At 36.4% G+C, this 27,870-nt stretch overlaps 1 protein-coding gene across 1 annotated transcript in view; it reads left to right on the top strand.

Moving 5' to 3' along the window:
- LOC101732008 overlaps positions 1-27,870 on the top strand; it is a 76,399-nt gene that overhangs the window by 2,309 nt on the left and 46,220 nt on the right. Inside the window, exons 2-6 of the mRNA XM_031904472.1 lie at positions 509-719; positions 5,936-6,081; positions 6,168-6,243; positions 13,540-13,628; positions 17,641-17,777. Of these exons, the coding sequence (XP_031760332.1) occupies positions 509-719; positions 5,936-6,081; positions 6,168-6,243; positions 13,540-13,628; positions 17,641-17,777 (659 nt within the window). The remainder of the gene's footprint in view (positions 1-508; positions 720-5,935; positions 6,082-6,167; positions 6,244-13,539; positions 13,629-17,640; positions 17,778-27,870) is intronic.

Below are 27,870 nucleotides of genomic sequence, written 5' to 3'. Positions count from 1 at the left end.
TGTTAAATGCTACTAGACCTTAAAGACACATTGGGGCCGATTCACTAGGTCGATAACACTTATCGCATAATTCCCGATTCATCAAAGTCATTTCGCATGCGTTAAGACGCATAGCGCATGCGTTAAGACGCATAGCGCATGCGCAAGAAACGCAGTTTCGCAATGCGTTATTTACCTCGCATTGCGTTAATTCTCGTTCTTGGGGTTTTGGCAACACAACATGTTAAATAACGCAAAGAACATTGCGTCTTAATTATGACACCTGTCCTTTTAGTGAATCAAGCATTAAGAAAATAAAAAATAAGAAGCAATAACATTTTTACTGCATGCTATAAATAGCGCTCGTTTTATCGACCTTTAGTGAATCGGCCCCATTGTTTTTTTTAACTTATTCTCAAATTATTTTGACCACTAATTAGATTACCCAATCTGCTTTAAGCAGACAAATATGTGATAGTTTAATGTTTTTATTTTACATTATAAAATGGGTATTCACTTCTCTTCCTAGATCATAAAACTGCCAGCATGCCTAAATGAGCAAAACAAACCTGAATCCTTTGTTCAACTTCCTCGTGAATTCCTTTCCTATGCCAGTCATAATGAAACAAAAGAAGGAGGTGATGATGAGATGAAGAAAGCTTCAAGAAAAGGAGGAAGCATAAAACAAGTAGGGCACAGTCAGGGGACAAATCAAGATTTGTTCTACACTTTGGCACAAGGTATAAACAGCATTATTAAAGAATACAATTCTAGGCAAAAAGAATTTTTAGTTTTTCTAGGAGCAGTGATGAGTGAATTTTTTCGCCAGGCATGAATTAGTGGCGAAATTCCACATTTCTACAAATTTTTTAGGAAACTGCAGCAAAACTTAGCCACAAAAATTTCTGATGAAAAAAGCGAGAAAAACACTGCAAAAAAATACTTATTCATTACAGTACATTTGCAGTACCAAATACAAAAACAGAAAGCCCACTGATTTCAATGCAGTTGGAGTGAGAAAAAACTGATCCATTCCCCAAAGATCCATTATACCATATAAAATAGTTATTTACTCATAGATTAAATGCCAATTCCCCATTTAATTTTGTGGGACATTTCTTGAAATCATATGTAAAATTCTGAAACAGGGTAGAGCTACATTCAATGGGTTAGCAAAATGTAGACATACAGCGTTTTAATTACTTAATACAAATGTATTCCTTCAGAACTAATTAAAAATTTTTGTATACTAATATTGATGTTAATAATAGCAAGGTTTTATTGAACTGGGACACAAAAGCACTTTAAAGAAGACTTTGAGAACTAGCCTCATCAACAGTCACTGAATAAAACATTGGTTGGTAGGAGCTTAATAAACATTTTTGTTTTAGTGGAATTTCATGGAACTGACTCCATTAAGTGATGATGAGGGTTATATTTTTAAAAAGTGGAAAATGGCATGTGTTACGCAATCAGAGTATTTATTTGCCCTGAGTATGTATTGTAAGAGAGTTCCTACTTCAAATAGCCATGCAAATGATTGTGTATTGCTATTTGATCCATACATCACAACTCTTTTGTGTCGAGGCAGAACGTAAAGAACCTAGTTCTTTTCCATTACCCTTACCTATAGAATGTAAATGTTTGTCTCTGTATAGCTTTGGGTGTCACATTTTAATCTCAGTAGGAGTAGGAAGTTGCTGCTGATTTTAGGCTTTTCTTGAAATCTGATTCAAGTGAGTTGATGCTTTTTGCCAAATATTGATTTCTTTATGTGTGCATATTTTATCTTTCCACTTTCCATATCGTCTCTTTGTCAATGTTCCCAGCTACTAAACTAATTATGCATATAGTTCTGTAAAAAACAACTAACCATGCTCCCCCCATCTCTTCTAAAGTTGAACTAGGGTTATGAATATAAGAGGAAGTCTTCCCTACTCATATTGACCATACCCATCTCCTTGAGATAGGAGGATTTAAAGAATTCACTTATCTAATGCTGAGAAATAGTCAGTAAAATGGGTCTTATGAATTGACTAATCTTCTAATCTCTTGTGAGAATATACAATTTTAGCTACAGACATGGGTGGAAATCCACTTTATTGCTTAGCAATTTGGGGTGGCAATTAAAAGACACAGACTGATTCATGATTTTAGTTATTGTATTTCTAAATATTTGTTTCCATGGGACCATTTTATTTCATTAATGCTTGTGAGGTTACCTCGAAAGTTCATTTACCCTACAATATTAAGCTTTGCACGGGTTCAAGCAGAATGATCTTACCCTGGGAAAAGCCATATTGCTGAATGGTCATATAGGAAACAGTAATATTTAACAATAATCTTTATTTATATTTATAGTGATGATTGAATGTGTTGTGTTTTGCTTTGTGGAAAAAATTACAAAACTGCCGAAAAATTTGCGAAATGCATTAAAGCCAAGTGGGCTTTTTTTTCTTGGCTAATTTTAGTTGCAGCATATTTTTGCTGCAGTTTCTCAAAATAATTTGGCGATGGTAAAATGCAGAAATACAGGAATGTCACCTCCCTTAGATTTTAATCAAATAATTCTAATTTTTTTCTCTGTAATAATAAAACAGTACCTTGTACTTGATCCCAACTAAGATATAATTAATCCGTATTGCAGGCAAAATAACCCTGCTGGGTTTATTTAATGGTTTTATAGTTTTTAGGTATGTAGATCCAAATTGTGGAAACACCCCTTATCTGGAAAGTCAATACCTATTACCATTTTTAAGAATAGTAGCAATATTTTTATAATATATTGTAATAGCAGATTAGAATGCAAAAAATCCTAATTTGATTCTGAGGTAATTTATTGCATTATATTTAATAAATACATTTGGACAGTTGCCCAATTTGGAATGGGCATTTAGACTGAGAACACTTGTGTGCGACATGATTGGAGGGATAATCACTTGAGGATAACTGTGTAAGGTCAATTAATAGAAAGCATATGCAACTGAAATATTAAACATTTTTAAATGAAAAAAAATTACAAGTAAAATGTATATATCTTATAAAGTGGCTCAGCCTCTCCATGCATTTGTTCCATTAGGCCTTTCTAAATATATTGTGACAGCATCTTAATATCCCCCATGTGTTTGTTTTCCAATATATAAGCAAAACCTATGCTGATTTCACCAATGATATGTAGCCGAGAGATTTAATAATGGGTAAACAAACACAACATGTGGTAATCCATTTCAAATTAAAAGTTTATTAAATGCTTGCTTGATGACTTTCCGGCTATTTACAATTAGAGAAGAGAACCCTGGGGGAATCGAGATCACAGCTGAAAACACTGCTTTAGCTATTTAATGAAAAAATGATACCATTTCTTTGAAAATTACATATATTCTTCAGCATCTTCGGAATCAGTTACAAACTTTGTATATTTTAGCAGCTACAGCTAATATTATCTGTCTTTTGCAAAGTGGCTTAGAACCAATTTCTTAAGAGGGAGACTTATTTTTGCTCTGGAAAAAAGATTTTTTTTTTAAATTTGAAGCAATTTGGTACTGAAATATATTGGCAGATAAATGGCCACTAGGCTGAAAACACATGAAGGTGATCCTGTTTTATAGGAAGTCAGCTAAATAAATGTAAACATGATACTTAGTAAATCCATTAGCTGATAATTATTTGTTTTCACCAATCAATTCTCTGTTTGGCAGAAAAAATTATCCCTTAACCCTGTGCTAAGGCAGGCAATAACTACAGTAATATATGAAGCACTTAAATCATGTTATAGAGCTTACTTAACCTTATCTCAAGCGTGCCCAGGCAAATTTGTATCACTGGTTGTGGTCTGTAGAAAAAGCCAAGAATCCATGCATTAAAAAAATGGAAAACTTTCTATCTCTATCAGATTACAAACTTGAAGGCATCTAGATCCACCCTAGGGTTTCTATAACTTTTAGATAATACCTCTGGTAAAAAGCATTTATTCTGTGAATAATAAAAATGACAGCGCAGCTACATTAAAAAAGTGTTTAACAAGTGCTGGTCTTAATCCATTCTTGTTATTTTCAGTTTCAAATGAGACATTTATATTGGATAATCATGAGGTTTGGGTTTATCTGAATGTGTACTGTCTAACTGAAGTTCCTCGATGTATATTTCAACACTCTAGCTGGAGACAAATTCTTAAATATATGGACACTTTACATGGACCCCTGCAAAAGACTCAAAATGAGTACTATTGTGTATGCTAGGAGGTAATCAAAGGGTTTCTGCCAGTGTTAGGGAAGATCTGGGTTATATGTGTATCAACTGCTGTTGAATGAGAAAGGTTATACATAAACAAATGGACAATGACAATCACACACAAAAATCTAATTTAAGATATACAGTTACACCCAAACTAGACCTGAGAAATTGTAATGTTACTTTAATACCACATAGTTTAGTACTGGATGAGAAGTACTGTGACTTTCTCTTCTCATGAGCTCCAGGGAAACTCTTGGAAGCTGAAATTAGAAATCCTTACTTTGTACAGAATTATTCAGCTAACATACTATAACTTGATTCTACATTAGTTGCCTCCTGATGGGTATGTCAATTGTGATTTGATGAGTAATATTCCTTTCCTCAAATGCAGAGTGGTAAAACTTTTTGGACTGGTAGTATAATTTCTAATTATTAATGGCTATAGACAATTCTTTATGGAGGACATAATGACCAATGCATAGCTTAAAAAACAAACCAACTGTATTATATATTAAAGTAGATGTATTTTCTTAGGGAAGCCTGATGCTTTTAGCAAGTGCTTAGCTCCCCTTTTGTAGTATAGGGATGTAGCGAACCTGAAAAAAAAAATTTGCGGACCCGTTCGCGAACTTACGCCAAAACTCGCGAATATTCGCAGACTTTGCGAACCCCATAGACTTCAATGGGAAGGCGAACTTTAAAAACTAGAAAAGCCATTTCTGGCCAGAAAACTGATTTTAAATTTGTTTAAAGGGTGCCACGACCTGGACAGGGGCATGCAGGAGGGGGATCAAGGGCAAAAACAGCGTTGCGCAAAAAAAAAAACGCAAGATATTCTAGCGAAAATACGCGGCTTTTTTTCTTTCGCGCTAAACACCATGAAAACGGGATTTGCGGAAAAACGCCGTGTGTGATTTGTGCGATATTTTTTGCGCCGATAAAAAAACCGCGGAAAACGCCGCACGAACCCAAACTGTGAACATACGCTGAAAGTTCGCGAACATACGCATTCGCGAAAGCAATGTTCAATTATACAAATATTCAATTATAATTATACAATTTTACCTAACACATATATGTGATGTTTTTTTTTGTTTGCCATAGAAACCATGAAGAGACCCCCAAACTGGATTAATTTATCCCTTCTTTTATTAAATATCTACAGTATCTGTGCACTATAGGGAACAGTGTTGGGCACAGAAAATGGAACAAGGCCGGTTTGGACTGGTGATATATGTCTGCACTGACCTTGGACACATTTGCATATGTTAAAAAGCATGACTTTATTAAAGGGTGATGCATACAGTGAAAGCTATGCAATATCTATTACAGCTAACAGGCCAACAAGATTTTTCTAAGATTAACATGCTTTTATAATGAACAGAAAAATATTTTTAACCTCTCTGTAGGGAGATCAAACCTGAACATCAGGGAGTTCTGCTCCTCAATTTGTGTCCATAGGAGCACTTTGTATGTGACCTAGTGGTGCTCTTCTGATATAGAAAGAGAGCAAAGTAATTTGATAGTTGCAGCATCTAAAGTACACATCTAATTCTAGTTCACATTTTTACCTAGATTTACATTTTAAATTCATCTTGACAGGTTTGTAATGCTAAGACATGTCATGTCCATAAGTGATTCTGCTCCTTGCTGCTCTGTGAGCAATGAAACATGTGGAAGGAATTGTTCTTTTACATTTCACAGCTTGCCATTTCCTCAACAGGACAACCCTTGGCCTCTCAAACAGATCCTAATGTTGCAAAGGAATTCATTCCCAGTACTGAGGAGAACATGGAAACAAAGCACAATGCTTTGAAAGGAGAACATATTTTAAAGAAATCTTATAGAAAAACTCATCAGAAATGCACAGTAAGTTTTTCCCAGGTTTGTTCCTGTATTTGCTCATTACTTGTTTTTAAACCTGGCAGTGCGCATGTAACGTTGAATATTTTTAGGGAGAAGATAGAACACAACAGAGGACTATGAGAAATGTGAACCACAAGATGTGCAAGCAAATTAAAAAGATTAAAGGTTTGTTATTTTTTTTAAACATATAATTATTAATAATAATAATTGTGAATCAGAATTGTTTGGAGTTTCAAAGTTAAAAAAGTACAACTCAGGAAAGATGTATTGTATTCTGTTCACTACAAACTACTTGCTTATTTTGTATACAATTCATTAAAGCTTCTGCGCAGAGTGATAAATCATCAGTCACCAATAGTAAAAATGCTAATCAAAAATGCAAAAATGCTGTTTTGGTAGCAAAATACAACAGCAAATCATTATTTCACGTAGATCTCCAACAAATGAATTTCCTTTCAAAATGTAATGCATAGCTGATGCAAAGAGTCAAGAACTTACTTGACTCCATTGGTGCAGATCTATATTTGTACAATTTATATTTAAGTCTTCCTGATATATAGTAAGTAAGTAAGCACTATTATGTGCTACTTAAAAGTGCACAAAACTGTGAATATGTTATGCTTGCAATTTCTCTTGCAAAAGCAGTTGTCATGGAAATAAATGATACACTGGCACAGCACAGGAGCAGCTGGTTGGGTCAGTAACTGGAACCTCTGATTCTTAGCCGTGTTCAAGTGGGGAGGTTTAGAAAGGTCATTGCTATAAAAATAAATTCTTGTAGATTTTGTTATTCTGTATATTCAGAAAAAGACACCTGGTGCCTCTTATGGCATCATTTTGTTAGTGCTAGTGCCAAGCTAGAGTTAAAGTAAACCAAGCCTTGTGTGTGTCAGATTTATGGTTGAAAATTATCGCTGCTATAAATCTGACACACAAGGCTCAGAAAGGGCTTCCAGTACACTCCATGAAAGCTGTTCATTTTGTTTGTGTTGGAAATATTAGTTCTTGGTAGGAATACTCAGCATGCAGGATACCCCTCCCCCTTGTGACCCCTCCTCCTACAGGTGACCAAGAGTGGGGGATTCTATTTACCGACCCAATCAGCTGCACCTGAGTTTTTCTTCTTTTTTCCAAGCAACATTACAAGGACTTAAAGGAAAAGGAAAGGTAAACTTTTTCAGAAGGGTCTATGTAAATACAGCCATAAGCATAAGATAGAGTCCTCTATCAAAAGAAACACAGGATTTCTTGTGTCTTTTTTTGTAAACATGATGTTCCAGTGTCTGACTTCCTCTCTCAGTCTTAATTCCTGGGGCCAGAGTTTGTGCAGTTCTCTCCTCTCTCCCCTCTCCTGCTCCCCCCTCCCACCAGAATGCTAAGAACTCCCTCCCCCAGGAATGAAGCAACTTAAAATGGCAGCTGCTGTCTTAAGCAAAAGGAGAAAGATTCTAAAGCTGTTTAATCAGATATGTTAATGGTTTCTGCAGAATTAATATATTGTTATAGGTGGCACTACTGTGGCAAATCTATTGGCATTAAAATGCCAAAATGACTTTGCTTCTCCTTTAGGGCTGTGACAGATGGGGAGATTAGTCGTTGTGCGACACAGCCCTTAAAGGGACAGTATAAACATAAGCACACCTTTACCACAAATAAAGACAATAAATAGGACTACATTCTGCCTATTGTTTTAATTTTATCTTGACTATTTTGGACTATTTTCACTGAACTTTCACTCTCCCTTCCTTTTTAAACAGGACAATTTGTTCAGAGCTCCTACCTTTCAACAAACAAGCCCCTCCCTTAGCTAAGCAGCCACATTTGAGCAGCTTATTATCAGGGGCTTCTCAGTGGGCTGACAGCTTACAATCAGCTCCTCTCATGTTCTATGGGATTAGGCAGTAACATTAAGTTCTAAAGAGAAATAAAAGAGAAATTAAAGAGATCAGGAATAATAGAAACCACAGATATTTCCTAATTAAATCATTAGGCAAAAAGCCCTTTTCATTGAGCTTATGTTGTAAATGGGTGTATACTGTGTCTTTAAGGACACAGTTAAGCATTCAGTTCATTCTATGAAAAAGGAAATGTTGGGTCTCTAGTAGATTTATAGAACAGGTGCTGGTCATTTTGGAGTTTTTTTCTATTTCTTTTCACATTCCTCTAAGCTCGGCAGGGATTTATTTGAGTAAAGAGTTAAAATTCATTATAATGTTATTATAATGGCTACATTTTATTTCACTGGAAATGTCAAGTAGAGCCCTAGGCACCTAGAACCAACTCTCAACCCTGAAGAACCCCCACACATATCCTCTTTCTATGGACACTGAGTATCAATGGAAATGTTGGAATTTGTAAAATACTTAACAACAAAATTAAAGGATAAAGAAAATCCTGATTCACTGGAAATGACAATATAGTAGGCACCCCAAGTGAATTAAAGTTCTCCAAGGCAGGTGCACCCCACAGTAAATCCAGGCTTCTTAAAACTGATTACATGTAAAATGTGAGAGTGTATCATTTCCATTGTTTCTATTTCAGCTGGTAGAACAACATAATGGGTACATGCATGCAGCCCTTTGATGCACATTTGGATTATTCGTTATGTAATCAGTAGGTAGTCCTATTGGATTTCAGTCACTTCACTCTGAAAACCTTGCTGATGACTTCAATAAGTACAAGAGGGAGAGTGACTGTAAGGGGCCCATTTACTTACTCACGATCCGGCCGAATGCGTCCGATTGCGTTTTTTTCGTAATGATCGGTATTTTGCGATTTTTTTCGGCGCCTTTACGACTTTTTCGTTACCAATACGATTTGCGTGAAAAAACGCGAGTTTTTCATAGCCATTACGATGCGCTCGTATTTTGTCGCAACTTTTTCGTAGCCTTCGTGCCGAGTACGAAAGATTCGGATTCATTCAAGCTTCAGTATGGTGACTTTCCTTGGGCCAGGTTGGAGCTGCAGGGTGCCATTGAGTCCTATGGGAGGCTTCCAAAATCATGCTAAGTCTGAAAGTTTCGACCGCCGCTTACGAGCGCTCAATACGAAAAAGTCGCGACAAGATACGAGCGGATCGTAATGGCTACGAAAAACTTGCGTTTTGTTGCGCAATTCGTATTGGTAACGAAAAAGTCGCGACAATTTCCGAAAAAGTCGTAAAGGCGCCGAAAAAATCACAACAAATACGAAAAAGTCGCAAAATGTTCGTTTTCCAATCGGATTTTTCCAATTCGGATTCGAATTCGTGTCTTAGTAAATGTGCCCCTAAGAGACAGGCCCTTTGCCTCACCATTACACCATTTATGCTGAGTGAATGCAGTTATCGAAAAGTTTACTTAATTTTTATAGAATACATATGGAAAGCTAATCCCTATTTTACATGTATTGCCACATAGGTCAACATATTGGGATCCCTCACCACTTTAGTAGACTTCCCTCAATAGTACACCATATCTAAGCACCTTTTCCAGTTGATTAACATTATTTGTTTTTTTACACATTTATAAAATTTACGTTTACAAAAATATATTTTATATCCCCCTTCCTCCTATGGTTCCCAGTAGCAGCTCATCTGAACTATGAAATCAGAACAAAATAAAGAGGAGTATACTCCTATACTACCTTTTCTCTACCTCTTTCCAGCTTTCAAATATCTGATGTGGTAAAATAACTATTTCTTTACTAGGCTATATTTTTATTGTTTTTGTACAGGTATGGGATCCCTTATCCGGAAACCCGTTTTCCTGAAATTTCTAAATTACGAGAAGGCCATCTCCCACAGACTCCATTATAAGCAAATAATTCTAATTTTTAAAAATGATTTCCTTTTTCTCTGTAATAATAAAACAGTACCTTGTACTTGATCCCAACTAAGATACAATGAATCCTTATTGGAAGAAAAACATTCCAATTGGGTTTATTTAATGTTTAAATAATCTTTTAGTAGACTGAAGGTATGGAGATCCAAATTATGGAAAGATACCCTATCCAGAAAACCCCAGGTCCCAAACATTCTGGATAATGGGTCACATACCTGTACAGTCATTTGCAAAGGGCAAATGAAACCTTAGAAACCAGATAGCTGTCAAAACTGAAGAGGAGCTGAACAAAAAGCTAATTAATTAAAAACTGCAAATATAAAAAATGAACACAAATAACAGATTGTCTCCAAATGCCCTGAAAGTCTAATATGTGCGCAACTTCTAATGTTAAATTTGGTTTACCTCAAGGATATTCTATTAAGCTGTCACATTACTTGCTATGCACTGGCTTAGTAGACTTGTAGAATTGCTATTAAACTATGTGGTTGGTCAAACTTGACACCTTTGACATTTTCCATGGTGGCAACAATCACTGTACAGTACTGCCAGGTATGATTTATGAATGGCATATACAGAAAGTCTTTTCTTTTTTATATAACAGTTGCATTAAGACTTTTAAAGCTACTTTTCAAAGCACAAAACCAACCAACAACCAATATTTCGCATACCACAATAGCAGCAAAATTAAAACCAGGGTGCTGTCCATCTCTTTGATCATGTTTCATTATCTGCTTAGTTCAAGAAGTGAACGTCCATGATTAATCATTTGTGAGAAACGGCTGCAATTAAAAAGAGTTGCATGGCTTTGAAATGCTTTGCTGATTGCTAGTTTCTATTAAAATATTCTAGGAATAACAGATAGGTTTAATTCCTGAAGACAAGAAAAATTATATTATGTATGGATTTTTCATATTTATTGTATCACTTTATTATATCACTCTGCCTAACTGAAGAAGAAGAGAAAAAATCTCATGCTGCAGACTTTACATGGATCAGGCTGAGGTTTACTTAATTAGAACCTCCAGGCAATAAAGGAACCCTTCTTTTAAATTCTGTGAATCTTAATATGCTAAATAATGCAAAGCTTCAACTCTTGAAGCATGAGACACACATCTGGCAGCTTAACATTTAAATTACAGAATAAAAAAGGAAAGGGGAAAAAAAAAACCACCAGTGATAATTTTCTTGCAGCAAAAAAGGATATGAATTGAAATAAAATTTAATTTACTTGTAAGTTTTAATTTTTACTGATGACTTTAAAGAAACAGGAAAGAAGGAAAACTAAACTTGGAATAGCTGTAATCATGGTAATGTTATCCTCCTTGCAGAAACTTCTATATATAAATAAATCAAAGGGTACTGCTAGTCAAAAAAATATCAATCTAACAAACATGCTCTTTTGTTCATTATTGCAGTAAGGAAGAGCTTTTGTGAATAGCTATACCTTCCATTAACTTGCCTTCTGCCTAGAGTGGCAACTCTCTGGTCCCTCTTTGGTTCCTAGGATTATATATAACAGAAAGAGTGATAGACATGCAAGTGCATTTTTGATATGCCGGTTACTAGATATGAGGGGGTCTGATCTGCCAAACTGCACTGGAAGAAAGCAGAGATGGGCCCAAGCTATTAAATGTCAACAATGGTAGACTAACCTTCCAGAGAAATCTGCACCATGCAGCATTCCAGAGCAGTTTATCATAAACAAGCAGATTAACATGCAGATAATCATGAAACAGGTCGGCATTATTTTTTAAATTTGTTTATACTACTTGTATATACTGCTTGCTTGATATTTTTAATATTTCATACTATTTAATACTAATCCTGCTAAACAAGTTATATTAGTGATCTGTCTTTCAGTAAAAACAGTCCTGTCCATGTGCCTGTACACTTTCCCAGGCCAAAGGTCTCAAGGTCCCAACACTGAGGGGCACATTTACTAACCCACGAACGGGCCGAATGCGTCCGATTGCGGTTTTTTCGTAATGATCGGTAATTTTTGCCATTTTTTTTTCGTATTTTTTGCGATTTTTTCGGCGTCTTTACGATTTTTGCGAAAAAACGTGAGTTTTTCGTAGCCATTACGAAAGTTGCGCAAAGTCGCGATTTTTTCGTAGCGTTAAAACTTGCGTGAAACGTCGCGCCTTTTAAGTTTTAATGCTACGAAAAAGGCGCGACTTTGCGCGCAAGTGTTAACGCTACGAAAAAATTGCGACTTTGCGCAACTTTCGTAATGGCTACGAAAAACTCGCGCTTTTTCGCAAAAATCGTAAAGACGCCGAAAAAATCACAAAAAATACGAAAAAGTCGCAAAATGTTCGTTTCCAATCGGAATTTTTCCAATTCAGATTCGAAATCGTGTCTTAGTAAATCAGCCCCTGAGTATGCATTAAACTTGAATGCAGACATCTTACAAATTCCCTTCTAATTTCTTTACTACTTGGAAAAAACGATTTTCCAACTATATACTGAAATCTGACATTAAGCTGCTTTGACGGTCTCTTTTGCTGCTCTTGTCATGCATTATAAAACATATTAATAAACAATTTATTTTTCCAACATACCTTCTGAAGGTCCCATACATACAATAATGAATAATTAATGAATAAAGCTGCGCCAAGGACCTCCCAGATTTCTTATCTGATCAAACTTTGACACATTTCATTAGAATTATTTAGGTGCATGTGCATTATTTATATATAAACATAGTTTACCTATGTTTCTGATTGACAAGCATATACACATTATTTAGAAAAAAGATTAATTCATTTTATATCAAAATACGGTATTCGTTTAAAATGTCACTAAGAAAGCTTATCAGTAAGTAGAGGCAGATAAATGTGGCCAAAACAATGCCATCCATGGCCAGGGCAGTACTTATATATAGGCTCCTGAGAGGAGAACTTATGCCAAGGGTGGCAGCTTTAGGGGCTGGCCCTTGGATGCCTATATAATCAAAAACATTTTAAAAAATAAATAAATAAAAAACAGCCACCACCAGATGATACTTATGCAAATCTGGCGTCAAAGCTGGGAGGGTGAGGGAGGAAGTGGTTACACAAGGGGCATTTTTTTCTTGCACCAAATGCATTGGAGTCAACAGGCATTTTTTCTTCTGTCAAATAAACTGGAGTTAACAGGCTTTTTTTCTCATGCTAAATGCATTAGAGTCAAGGGGCTTGTTTTCTTAAATTTTTTTTCACGTGAAAAAATGAAAGTTGGTGGAATAAAATGCATGGCTAAATTCTTGTGCAGATCCGAGGAAATGTTTGCCACTCTCAAAAGCGCGATTTTTGCTTTGAATCTGTATTAGGGGAAAAAAATTGCTCATCCCTAATAATCCCATAATATTTACCTCTTGCTTGTAGCAGGTGGCAACTACAAGGTTTTGGATTTTGCCTGTTGTGGCTCTGCACTACCTATGCAGTTTATGCAAATGGAAGGTTTCCTTCTCATGAAACACCTCTGCTATAATAAGAAACAGTAAATTAACTTGTACCAGCCTATTCTTGTATGCAGAAATACTGGGAAAAAACATTCTAAGGACAATTTCTGTATGAAATATGTCAAGGAATATGTCAAGTTTTTATTTGTTTCCTTTTCCAATAATCAATTCTGCTCTTCTATTTTTCATCAGCGGGATTACCCTCCAACAAAATTGTTCCATACGCAGAGCAGCAGTCTAATACTCTTCCACTGGAAGAAGACTTTGATATAAAACAAAAGGTATGAATGGCACTGCTTCTTGTATCATACTGTGAAAAGCATTCCTTTTTGACAAACCAAAAAAATCACGCAGTATTTCTTAGTCGTAAGTATTCTGGGCTTCAAAGGTAGTTTTGATGTGCATGACAAGCCAGAGAAGCTGACATTTTGTGAGATCAGCAATACCAGTAAACCTTTTATTGCTCCGAACACGCCTTTTTCTGTAGCTGCTGAACACTTCAACAAAATTAATCAAAGTCCATACCTTTCTGACAGGCTTTGAAGTGGTAATTGGATAATTATTTTCTTTGCTGATTCTGCTTTACTAGTAGTTTACTGACTGCATACAGCTTTAGCCTGCTCTGTTTTCAAGTAAAAAAAAATATGGAAAAGTGATGACCATACTATCAAAAAGGTACAACCGTGTCCATGTTACTGTTTTACCTGCAACCTTCTTTTTGCACATTGCTGTTGAATATCTTACAGTAAAATGAATTCATTAATGGAATGCTAGTTGTGCGTTACAGGTACCTAAAAGATTAAGGGATGTAAATATTAAAGGGTATATGTAATTTGATACATTAAGGGGTAAATTTATTATGCTGTGTAAAAATTTGCCATTTTTTACGTTTTTTTTCTTAGAGTGTCTTTCAGTGGAAATAATGGTGTCAAATCTAGTGTTTAGGTGTAAAATAACACATACCTTAATAAATTTGGCATTTATTTTACATGGGTTTTTACACAATTTTTTCAAGTGTATTTCATTTTACACATATTAAATAGGCCCCAAATTGTATATTTTATGTAAAATTAAATATCTATAGATTCCTCTTTTTTCCTAAACTCAATATAAATGCTCTGTCTACATTATTTATAAAATAGTGTATGTCAGAGTTAAAGAACAGTAACACTAAACAATGAAAGTGTATCAAAGTCATTAAAATAGAATGTTTCCCTGCACTGGTAAAAGTTGTGTGTTTGCTTCAGAAACAGTATAGGTTACATAACAGATAAGCTCTGCAAAACACCATTATATTCTACAGAGGGCATCTGTTATCTGCTATGTAACTTATGCCATTTCTCCAGATCGTATAGCTGTCCCCATGGCTACACAGCAGCCAGTGCAGGGCAATAGTTTCCTTGTCTAATGTTACTGGCACTTTTTGGTGTTACAGCTCCTTTCAAGCAAAGTAAAGAAAATTGTAGTATGTTACCATAAAAAGGAGAAACTGCTAACCATGTGAGTTTGAATAGAAGCGCAAATGCTGGTGATGGGGGTGTGCGAATGGGGGTGGCCTCGGGGTGCCCCAACAGCAAATCCAGTGCTGTGTGGGGTACAGGTGCACATGGCCCAGAATTACAACAAGAGGAGAGGGAATCATACCATAGAGATAACAGCAGGCAGTCACAAATCTCACCAACAGGTATAGCAAAAGAACTGCAAACTTTATTTTATGGAAACATAGGACATATGATAGCCTATCATACAAAATCATACATTTTCACCGGTATTCACTTTTTCAGAAGTAACAAACCTTAAAGTGGGTATGATTGTTACAGACCTGTAGTGGTAGACCAAAACACAATGACATTGACAGCATTGCCTAACCAGTTGCCAATCACACAAAAGGGGTCATTTATTAACAGTGGGCAAACTAAGATACAATTAATGCTTACTTTAAGCAAAAAAAATCCTACTGGATTTAAATGTTTGAGTGATTTTTTTAGTAGACTTAGGGAGCCATTTACTAATGTTTGGATTTTTATTCCAATTCGGATTTTTAGCGCTAAAAGTCATGGAAAAAAAATCACACATTTTTCCAGCTAAAACTTGCCAAGATCATTTAGAAGTCAATGGAAGATGTCCCTTCCCTTTCCTGAAAGATCCTTCTTTTGCTTTAAAACTTTTTGATTTTTTACTCTGTTTTTGTGTGCAACAATTCTCATTACATGTAATATGTAAGAAGTCAAAAGAATCGGGATCTGTGTAAACATTCGTGGATTCGAGTTTACTCAAATTTTAAAATAGAAACCCCTAGGTCCTGAGCATTGTGGATAACAGGCCCAGCTTGTATTTTTGACTTTGCAGTGCTAGGTAGATCTGTGACTTCAACTTACTAAATCATGTGCCTTTACAGTCAAATCAGTTTCTAGGGTTTCCATTTGGCTAGCATGACTAAGCTTTACATGAAAGAGTGATAAAAAGACTTATATCCTTTTGCAAAACAAGTGGCAACTCTATTCTGTCTCCAGGTAGCAGTGATTAGGTTTCTTGAAAATACATGCCTTTCTGCTTAACTGATATAATATTCAATAGGTCCTATAAATGTCTAAAAAAAGTGCATTATTTATTAAACAACTTCATACGGTATAAAATTGTTTTGCCCCAAGCAATTTAAACACAACAAAGGTAATTTACAACCGCAAGTTTAGTAAGCAAAGTGCAATTTTGAGTGCAATCACCATAATTTTTTCCCATACTGCAGCATTTTTTCCCCAGAATTGCCAAAGTCTGGTAGTTGTCATTTCCTTAAATACCTTTAATGAATGGGGTTTTAAGCACAACTTACTGCAGAGAAATCTGCATGAATGCAACTGCATCTGCAGTAAATGACCCCTAACATGCTTTTACCAGTTTTCCTTAATTTCCCAACTTTCACATAGGTAGGAGTAGTGATGGGCGAAATGATTTGCCAACCATGGATTTGTGGCGAATGTTCACGTTTTGCGATTGGCGGATTGTTTCACAAAATGGACGGCAAAATTTGCAGCCAAAAAATTCACATCTCTTGAATAAACAATTTATCGGGCTGGTGTAATGAGATGCCAAACAATACATACTACGGCATATGGCACATGAGGGTTGATTCACTAAAGGTCGATATTTCGAGCGCTATTTATAGCATGCGTTAAAAATTTTATTGTGTCTAATTGTTCGCGTCTTAACGCACGATTCACTAAAAGTATATTTGCGTTAATTTAAACGCGATGCTGTTTGCGTTATTTAAGTTGCAAAGACTATTTTCGTGAGGTATTCGACGCAACGCACACTAATTAACGCTGCGCACTACTTGTCGCGTGCGCTAATTAACGCACGTGCACTACTTATCACGCGCACGCCATATTAGTCATACACAGCATTACGTTCGTAAAACTACTTTTTTGGAAAATGACCTTTTTTTTCTGCAAACTGGAGGCTACATCACATTTCCTGGACCAAGGATTTGACATTCATTTAACATAAATGATACCATGCAGACTCTCACGTTTATACTGTATAACGTTACCAAAACCACAATATAACAGTGCCTATAGGAAAACATCCAAATTCTGTTATTAATAGATAATATGAGGGTGAGATGTTTCTGCCTGATGTTTCTGCCTGCTCAGAAGATAGGAAGTGAACTGCTTCTCTCGTGACATCACATCCCTATCCTTCTCCACCCCCAGCCCAGCTTTCCCCCTCCTTAACTTATTGCTTCTCACCCAATCACAGCAACATCTGATTCTACCAATCTTTAAACATAAACAAGTATAATCTGGCTGCTGGTCATTCGAATCCCTTGTGATGCAGCCTCTGCATTTATAACTTATTATAACTACCACTGCTAAAGGAAGAAAAGTTGAATTACTGAGGGTGCCAAATGTAAGGCAACCCCCATTGATTGTAATCACTTACCTGATATATGCAAGAGAGCACCACAGAACAATACTTTTTTTTAAAAAATCCCTGGAGCAAACACTTGTGCAGTAAAGTGGGGAGCATGCTGTTTTGTTTCGGCTTTTCACTCCGCAATGCATGCACAGCCAGCACAAAGAAAGAGGATTGCTCACTTACATGTACCCCGGGCTGGGGCAGTTTTCTGCTAACAGGAGCACTGGCCTGTGGTATCAGGTAACATTTTGCACCTCCCAATGATTCAACCATCCCTTCTCCATTATATTAACCACTTGTTTTCAGACACAAGCAATGTTTCATAATAGTTTATCCTTAACCATTCACCAGAATCTTGATTTTTTTTACAACACACAGAAAAGGAAACATGTCTCCTCTGGGCAGGATTTTCAATGGGCACAAAAATCAGAAACTGTTTCACACAAACAAGCACAAAGTGATTCAATGTGCACTTCCTACCAGGATAAGCTTGAGATGCACCACTTCTCAGTTTGGTATGTAAAGCTATTTTACTTCTTTTTAAATAATTATGTGAATGCATTATTAAAGCTGCTGTGGTAAATGAAAAGTGCAAGCTTTACAAATCTTTGGGTTTTCCATATATTTAACCATTTTTGTACTTAATTTTTTGCATCCCTTTCATGTTCACATTCACTTTGGTCAATTGATTGATATTTATTTAGTTCAATCGCAGACATACTTTCCTAGGCATCATTCTGAATCTAATTCCATCTCACTCATTATTGCCAATAATAAATCCCCAAATCACTATGGATTGATTCTAATCAAATATGTTAGTAAATATGACCATAGTTACAGAATTACAATGAGCTCTGTTGCTACCCTGTACAAATTCAAATAGCTTACCAACAGCACCTACTTTGTACAGGTATAGAATCTATTATCCAGAATACTGGACCTAGGGTTTTTCAGATAAAGGATCTTTCTGTAATAAATGCTAAAGATCATTTAAGGATTAAATAAACCCAATAGGATGGTTTAGCCACCAATATCAATTAATGCAGCTCAATTACCATCAATTACAAGGTACTTTTTTAAGAAAAAGGAAATCAATTTTTAAAATGAAAGTATTTGTATAAAGCTATTTGTAAAATTTGAATTAATTATTATATTATTGTACAGGTATGGGACCCATTATCCAGAATGCTCGGGACCAAGGGTATTCCGGATAAGGGGTCTTTCCGTAATTTGGATCTCAGTACCTTAAGTCTACTAAAAAATCAATAATCATTAATTAAACCCAATAGGATTGTTTTGCATCCAATAAGGATTATTTATATCTTAGTTGGGATCAATTAAAAGGTTCTGTTTTATTTCTACATAGAAAAAGGAAATCAGTTTTAAAATTTTGAATTATTTGATTAAAATGGAGTCTATGGGAGACGGGCATTCCGTAATTCGGAGCTTTCTAGATAACGGGTTTCCGGATAAGGGGTCCGATACCTGTATTTATTAAAATGGGCTCTGTGGGAAATGGCCTTCCTATTATTCAGAGCTTTCTTGATACCAGGTTTACATATAAGGGATCTCTCTCTCTCTCTCTCTCTAAATATATATATATATAAATATATATATATATATATATATATATATATATGAGACACAATTGCTTCAGAATCTCGTGTATATAGTTGTTATATGCCGTATTTTCTGTGTATATATTCCCTTTTATTTTATTTTTTTTGCAAATTCTTTTGTTTATTCACATCTTTGGTGTTTTCCCTAATGATTGACGTGTGTTGATGATGTCATTCCCCACTTTTCCCCGCAATGTTTATTAGACACTGGTTTTGCTGTGACAAAGCATATAAGTGCAGGGTAAAGCTACTCACACTCCTGCATTCAGTAGTACAATGGTGTCCACCGATTTTTATCCCTTCTTTTAAAAAGGTTGGGCAGGGTTAAAGACTGGCCTAGTCCCTGGCACTTCTGTGTCCCTAATTTATAGCAAGTAAGCAGACCCGGGCCTAGGGCGGCACAAACTTAGGGGCGGCAGTGCAATTTTTAAATTTTGCTCCCATGCGAAGCAATGGGGACCTCTCCCCACTGCTCCACATATGGGAGTTTTATTTTATTAACTAAATCCCTGCAACAAAAAAAAATCCTTCAGCAAATATTTTAAAAATTAATCCAAGTGGAAGTGATTATATAATAATTAGTGATCATAAATGATACCCTTTAACTCTTTAACTGCCAACGACGTATGGTGTACGTCGTTGCAGGAAAAGGTTTTATCTGCCAATGACGTACACCATACATCTTTTGGCAGATAAAGATTCTCTCTGCAGAAGCGGTATGTGCAACAAGCCAGGGGGGCTGTCATGTCTGCCCTGCGACGCGATCATCGCAGGGCCGCCCCCCAATCAGCAGACGTGATCGCATTGCGTCTACTGCTTGCTCCCCGCTTTCTGTTTCCCCCCCAAGAGCCGGCCCACTGACCAGGACTGCAGCAGGATGAACAGCCATGTGATCCCTGCTTCTAGACAGGTAAGTGTGTTTTTATTTTTTGCATTTACACACTTTCAACTAACGTACACACACTTACATACATTTATACCTACATACGGCACACAATTTAGCGCTTTTTTTGTTTTTTGTTTTTCATTTTGCACACTAAGAGATAAGATGCTGTAAAGTGGAAGCTTTGAGCGGATTTTTGGTAATGTCATCAAAATTGACAGCTTTAGGAAAGCTTTGCGGCTTGGTACTTTGGAGTAGATAGACATGGGTACCCATTTTGAATTCAGGGGAATGTGTACTTTCCAAAAATATGACTTTTTGGGGTGAACGTATTTTTTTTTCTTTACCTTGTTCACTGGGTCCCTGTCCCTGACTTCACTAAGGGTTATTGTCCCCTTAGGGTCTAATACTTCTGGGTTGGTGTGGATCCCAGGCTTCAAGGAGTATCCACACAGATCAAATGCCGCAGGCCAAGAAGAAAGATCCACCCCTTTTCCTAACACTATATTAAAGTGTGGTAGGGTGTGGCCTAGCCTTGGGCCAATAATGAGGTATATGTAAATACCGACCAGATATATTCATCCTTGTCTAGTGACAAGGAAAAAAGGAAAGGTAGGGTTTAAAGCCATAGGGGCACATTAACCCTATGGGTCCCTACATATATATATACTCACTTGAACTTGAACTTACAAGTCATAACTGTGAATGAAAACTAAATAACTGGTTAATAAAGTACACATATTTGTGAAATCATTTATAGAAAATATATACAAAATAAAGGTTTTAACCACAATACCCACGCTTGGGCTCCCCAGTTTTTTTCCTTTTAGTTACCATTAGGATTTTGTTGGCAACATTACACGACTCACCAAAGAATTTAAGGAAAATAAATATACACACATTCGACCAAAACTCATTCACTTTGAAAATACGTTAGCAATTTCCCCACAAAACACCAATCTTTTTCCTTCTTTAGACTGAACTCATTTTCTAATTAAGTAACTGAAGAAATGAAGAGTTCTGGATGATTGCCTCATTTCCTAATGCAATTCCTTCCCAGCACATTTAAGCAGCACAAATAATTCTAAGGCTCTTTAATTCTGCAAGATTGCATTCGCTCCTTTGCATAAATGTTGTTCTGTGCATATTTCCAAAGCTTTGGTCAGAGGTAACATGCAATCATAATTACATAATTAGCCTGTTTTATGGCTTTATATATATTTATAATTTCAATTTTTCATCTGCAGTGCACATTTGCTTTTCATAATCCTTATAACTTGCTTTTGCTTCTCTGTCTAACCCTCTTATTCCCCCCTGCAATTGCCTCTTTCTTCTTGCTGCTCTTTATTTCCTTTAGGGCAGGGGTCAGTCAGTAGTCCCAAAGTTAAATATTTGTCAGAAATATTATAGAATATGTTTAGAAAGGTTTAAAGAAAATTAACTAATACTGCCCTGCCTTGAGAAGTGGAAAGCTGTCCTTTACATTACATCCTATAGTTCTATTTACAACTGCTTTAATCAAACCATTCTCACCCATTCAATGTGGTCTTTTACTATCCCAAGAGACATGTACTTAAAATTTGTAATTCCTTGTCTATACACCTTTGGAATATACATACCTTTGGAAAATATACAGATTTTAGAATTTATTCAGAAGTTCCATAGCCATATCAAGGCACAATGCTGTGCCCACTTATAAAGGTATCTCATGGTTATATATATATATAGATAGATAGAGATATATATATATATATATATATATATATATATATATATATATATATATAGATATAGCAGGGTTTCCTAGAAAAGGAAACTTTCCATAATTTGAGTCTCTATACCTTAAACCTACTAAAAAAATAATTTAAGCACAAGTACAAGGTACTGTTTTATTATTACAGAGAAAAATTAAATCAATGGTTAAGATAAAAGTATTTGTTTATATTTAAGAATATAATCCAAATGGCATTACATTTGCTCTTTGTCCTTTTCCCAGTGCCACAAAAGAAGCATAGAAGTATCTATTGCTTGGGCCACAAAGTAGCAGCAGTTGTAACTATCACATCATCTTCATATTCTATATCATTTTCTTCCTGTGCAGAATGATTCCTTGCACCCAGCCAAGTACCAGTAAAACAAGTAAAAGGCATAAGTTGTTTTCATACTAAAATATAGTACAGGTATCGGACCCCTTATCCGGAAACCCGTTATCCAGAAAGCTCCGAATTACGGAATGCCCGTCTCCCATAGACTCCATTTTAATCAAATAATTCAGAATTTTAAAACTGATTTCCTTTTTCTATGTAGAAATAAAACAGAACCTTGTAATTGATTCCAACTAAGATATAATTAATCCTTATTGGATGCAAAACAATCCTATTGGGTTTAATTTATGTTTTATTGATTTTTTAGTAGACTTAAGGTATTGAGATCCAAATTACGGAAAGACCCCTTATCCGGAATACCCTTGGTCCCGTGCATTCTGGATAATGGGTCCTATACCTGTATTGCCAAAATAAAAAGTAAACAAGAAAAAACACAAACGGGACATGGACAGCATTTCAAGCTTTCAGTTGACATACTTGCTAATTATCTAGGCAGAATGTAGAAAGAACCTGAAAATCCTGTTCATGCAAGCTGAGACTGACAATGACATGTTACAACAAGCAAGCCCTCATTACCCATGTCTATTGCTTCAGCCTCTGCCTCTCACAACAGGGAAGGGTTAATGCTAATAAAGAGTACAACTGTAATGTTATTTTTCAATAGAATCTATAAACTTTTTTATAACACACCTGTGATTTGACATGGAAACACTGAAGGTGCAGATGCTTCTTTGTCACGTGTATTCCCTGTTGTGCTTTTTTAAACACCTCCACATATGGTTTTCCTCACTCCTGTAAAACTGGCTGTTGTTTATGCCATATAAACAGAACAGATTGATTTTACACTAAGCAAAGTCAATGAATTACACTGTGAAGGGAAAGACAAATTGTACACTTCTGCGGTTTGGTAAAATTCAGCCTTTCGTAAAGATCCCCTGTGCTATTATTTATATTGTAACTAAGTAAAATAACTGACAGCATTTAGCAATGACACAACTTAGGAGCCATGACCATAATAGCATTGGCCCATAGACTGTTCCTCTACTCAGAATCTCTCATGTTTTTTGGTATTTCCTGGGTTGCAAAAGTCAGTCGGTAAACTCCCCCAGGGAAAATGGTTCTGTTGATCACATTCAGGAACTATCACATTGTTTACATTCAGGAAGTATCCACAGATTCAGATGTGCCCTGACACAAGAACAGAAGGATGTATAAACTCCACTGCAACAGGTAATTCGGTAAGTTCGGTAGAGGATGACTCTTCCTTCAAAAAAAGAATTACCACTCCCTATCACTGAAGAACTGGAATGAGCGCATATTTTTTGCTAATACAGATTCATAGCGAAAATCACTAATGGCAAAACCTTTTACAAATAAACAAAACAAAACCTCCCATTGACTCTGAAGCATTTGGCACAAGAAAATACTGTGGAAAAAGAGCACCAATTGAATCCAATGTACCTGGCAATATTTTGGTGACATTTTTTAAAAATTGTTTAGCAAAGCAAATTGGAAAGTTTTTTCTTTACTACTACAAAAGTGTCATTGTAGCATTTCTGCATATACTACATTTGCCATCTGTAGCTACTTACAAAAAATCATTCTGTTTGTGCACTAAAACATCCTCTTGTTTGGTCCCAAGTTAAAGGTAACCTACACCCCCAGAATGAATACTAAACCAGATAATTAATATCATATTAAATGGCCTATCAAAGAATCTTAACAAACTGAAATATATATCAGTAAATATTGCCATTTTACATCATCTACCTTCAGCCACCTTTTTGTAATGGTCTATGTTGTGTTGGGGGTATCCTGGGGATTTTTGTAGATAACAAGTTGTCTAATTCAAGGCAATGTCATTCTGTAGCTACTAATTCAAATAACGTGCTGTCTTGTATATGAAAGGGCATTGACTCAAGGGATGAAAACATAATTTTGCCTCTTTATAGGTCCCTGGTAAGGCCTCACCTTGAGTATGCAGTGCAGTTTTGGGCTCCAGTCCTTAAAGGACAATGAAAGGTTAATGTAAATTAAAAGTAATTCTAAAGGCATTCTTTTTAAGTACTTACTGCATATCTAAATTCCCAGATCCCTGCTTGCTTCTCTGAGATATTGTGCTGGCAGCCTACAGCAGTGTGAAGACTACAGTGACATCACTGAAATCTCTCTCCCCTTCCTGTAGGTGGCAGCGGCAGCCTTCCTATTCTCTGAGCATGTGTGTAACTTGATCCTGTCTGCTGTTCTGAGCTACACATGCCCACCAGCCAATCAGAATCGGATCTGGCAGAGGGGAGGGGGGGGGGAGGGAATGAAACACATGTGCAGTATGAAGCAAGGAGGGAAAGGGAGAATACCTTTTTAGAGATGGCTGCCTGTTCTAGAAAATATGAAGTAAGTGTGACTGAGTAAATATTTGATTAGGTGAGCCAAAAGTGTGGTGTTTTTACTAAACAATAGGAGGACTATTGGGCAGTATGCTTTTTTACATTTTGACTTGCATTCTCCTTTAAGAAGGATATTAATGAGCTGGAGAGAGTGCAGAGAGACGTGCAACTAAACTGGTAAAGGGGATGGAAGATTTAAGCTATGAGGTTAGACTGTCGAGGTTGGGGTTGTTTTCTCTGGAAAAAGGGATCTTGCGAGGGGACATGATTACTCTGTACAAATACATTAGCAGGAATTATAGACAGTTAGGGGGTATTCTTTTTTCCCATTAAAATGATCAGCACATAGGAGTATACCCCTTTAGATAAGAGGAACAGAACTTTCATTTGAAGCAGCGTAGGGGTTTTTTTGCGGTAAGAGTAGTGAAGTTGTGGAATCCCCTTCCTAGTGATGTTGTCATGGCAGATTCTGTTAATGTCATTAAGAGGGACCTGGATGAGTTCTTGAACATAAGCATATTATTCAAGGCTAAATGCTTTTTTTGACGCGACCGCGCCAAATCTGACGTGCAACAAAAAAAATTTCTGTGCAACTAATTTTTCCGCTGCGAATTTTCACAGAAAATTCGCCAATGGTGAAATGCAGAAATTCGCTGTGAATCCATGCCTGATGAAAAAATTTGGTCATCCCTAAATCTGATGCATTTTATATATATGTAGAATACTAAAAAAGCTAAATAACAATATTAAATTATATTCAAGTGCTAAATGTGTTAAGAAAAAAGAGGAGGGAGATCTCTGCCCTAAAGAGCTTACACTCTAAGTAGGTAACAACACAAAAAGGAAGCTAGTAAGTGCTGCAGTTTACAGTGGTTGAGGCATTGCCTCAGAAGTAAAGACTAAATCAAAGGTCATGCCAGTGCTCCAGGAGATCTAGGGCAACATTCCAATCCAAAATGTTGCTGTTTTTTGGCATTAAAACTTGTAAATTCTGAGTTTGTTGTAAAGTAATTAAATGAGGATTTCTTTCAGATGAATCGGCAGCAAGAAGAAAAGGTAGAATACCACAATGGAAATGTGTGGTGTGAACAGGCAGCGGTGGAAATGTGTGGCGTGAATAGGAGGTTGCTCTGGGAGGGACAGAGGAGTCAGTTACGAAGGGATGGAGAAAAAGTGACGATGTAGTAAGTGTTTTAGGTGTTGCCTGAGAGTTAAATGGACAGCTCTGGCAATAATACATAGCAAAAGCAACATGTTTCAATGATGATCTCTACATGATTAGAGAAGGAGAGGCAGGCGTTTATGTTATCCCCAGCCAGCATGGCGAGTTAACAGGGTTAACAAGTGTGTTCTAGTAGAAATAGTAAAGGGAACATACAGACAGGAAAGATGATCAGTTTTAGATAAAAAATTTACAATTTTGTATAATCATCATTAATTAACATGATTGTTTTGGTAGGTATGCAGGACAACAGGTCAAGAGATAGTGAGTCAGCAACTGACCGCTGCCCATGTATTGGCATCATTAGTCACAGGACAGACATGCAAGTCATTCTGCACAGGTTATTCATCTGGCATTGGGCTTATTCTCATGGTGCTGCCATACAAGATTTAACAAGATCTATAATGCTGCAAAGGCTGCATATAAAAATTCATACTACTACTTTTGGGCTTGATATAATAGTATAAAGTTTAGGCTGTCCACTAAACTTTTTATATATTTTCACTTATCACAAGTGGGAATTTCTATCTTAATATTTTAACTCCTTTAACATGAATACATTTGCTGCCTAACAACTAATTATTTTGTCAGTGTGATTTTCAGAATAAGTTAATTTAAGCCTAATAATATCAAAAGGTACATGCTTTTCTGTATGCTTATACTTATGCTCCTACCTACTTAATTGAAATCATGGGATTCTATGCTCTTGGATTACCAGAGAACGACCAAAAGACTTGTTGCTGCTTTTCAACACTTCAGTCGGAGGATGTAAAATGTAAAGGGATATGTCATCAGATTATTTCCTTTTCATTAGTCTCATTTAACATAATATATCCATTTAAATAGTACAGAACAGATTTTTATTATATAACTGCTACAATATTTTGCAAAAAAAAAAAAAAAACATTTTTTTTTTCATGTTGAAGAATTCACAGCTGCAAATGGGGGATACACAGGCATTTTAACTGATTCACTCATTCATATTGCAGAGAAAACCCTCTTATAAGGTATAAACATGACCAATGATACTCCCATTGTAGTACCTTAAAACTAAAAACCTTAAAAGAATAATGGGTGGAGGTAGACACAGGGTCATATTTACTATATAGGCACTCAAAGCCTTTTCCTAGGTTAGTTTGCTTTAGGGTGCTGGCCCTCAAGTGCCCATATGGTAAATTTAAATTTGCAGAACAATTGGGCCTGGTTTTACCAAAAGGTATTGTAAGCCTCCTCTTCTTTGCAAAGATGAAGTCTATGGAACAGTGTACTGATCCACAGACTTCACGTATGGAAAGAAAATGTGGCTTACCACACCTGGCTTTCTCCAATCAGCATAATCTGTTAATTATTACCAGCATGTGGACATTTAGAAGTCTTAGGGGCACATTTACTAATCCACGAACGTCCGAAAAGCGTCCAAATGAGTTTTTTTCGTAATGATCGGTATTTTGCGATTTTTTTCGTAAATTGTCGCTGTTGTTTTTTCGTAGCGTTACGACTTGCGCGAATTGTCACGACTTTTTCGTAGCTGTTGCGCCGAGTACGAAAGTTTCGGATTCATTCAAGCTTCAGTATCGTGACTTTCCTTGGGCCAGGTTGGAGCTGCAGAGTGCCATTGAGTCCTATGGGAGGCTTCCAAAATCATGCAAAGTCTGAAATGTTTGCCCGCCGTTTATGAGCGCTCAATACGAAAAAGTCGCGACAATATACGACAAATCGCAAAAAATACTAAAAAGTCGCAAAATGTTCGTTTCCAATCCGAATTTTTCCCATTCGGATTCGTGGATTAGTAAATGTGCCCCTTAGAATTCCCTTTAGATGTAGGTCTTGACCAGAGGAACTGTCTCTTCTGTGCTGCACCATACCCTGTTGTTTGGTTTCTCCCACATACAAATCAGAGCATTCCTGACTGCACTGCATACACAATGCTTATGCTTTGGGATTGGGTCTTTTGGGTGAACTAGTTGCTGTCTCAGTGTGATGCTGGGTGTAAATCAGAAGTTTTTTGGACACTCCAGCAGTTCTTTCGCCTGTCATGCTTTCTACCTTTATCAGTAGTTTTGGTGTTTCTGCTTTCTCTTGTCTGCTCTGTGGTGTAGGGCTCTGATAACCCCCATTTTGTGATCTAGGGAATGGAGTCAAACAGCAGTTACTGGTCTGTGTGTTGGTTTCCTTTTGGCCTGGCCAGCTTCTCTGGTCAGGACTCAGCTGTCTACCTACATCTAAAGGAAAAAGGACACAAGTTTGAAAACTGCCAAGTCCACATTTTGGACAGGGAAGAGGACTCAGAGAGGATTTGGAGAACAATGGGAAGGTAGCAAGATAGCAGTTTCCCTTAGATATCAGAATAGCACTCAGTAATAAGAAATCTAAGTCTTGCTTGGGACTCCTC

This window comes from Xenopus tropicalis, chromosome 6 (assembly GCF_000004195.4).
Source record: "Xenopus tropicalis strain Nigerian chromosome 6, UCB_Xtro_10.0, whole genome shotgun sequence".
Lineage (NCBI taxonomy): Eukaryota > Metazoa > Chordata > Amphibia > Anura > Pipidae > Xenopus > Xenopus tropicalis.
Note: the sequence above shows the minus strand (reverse complement) of the source record. Positions and strands in the feature narration are given on the sequence as shown.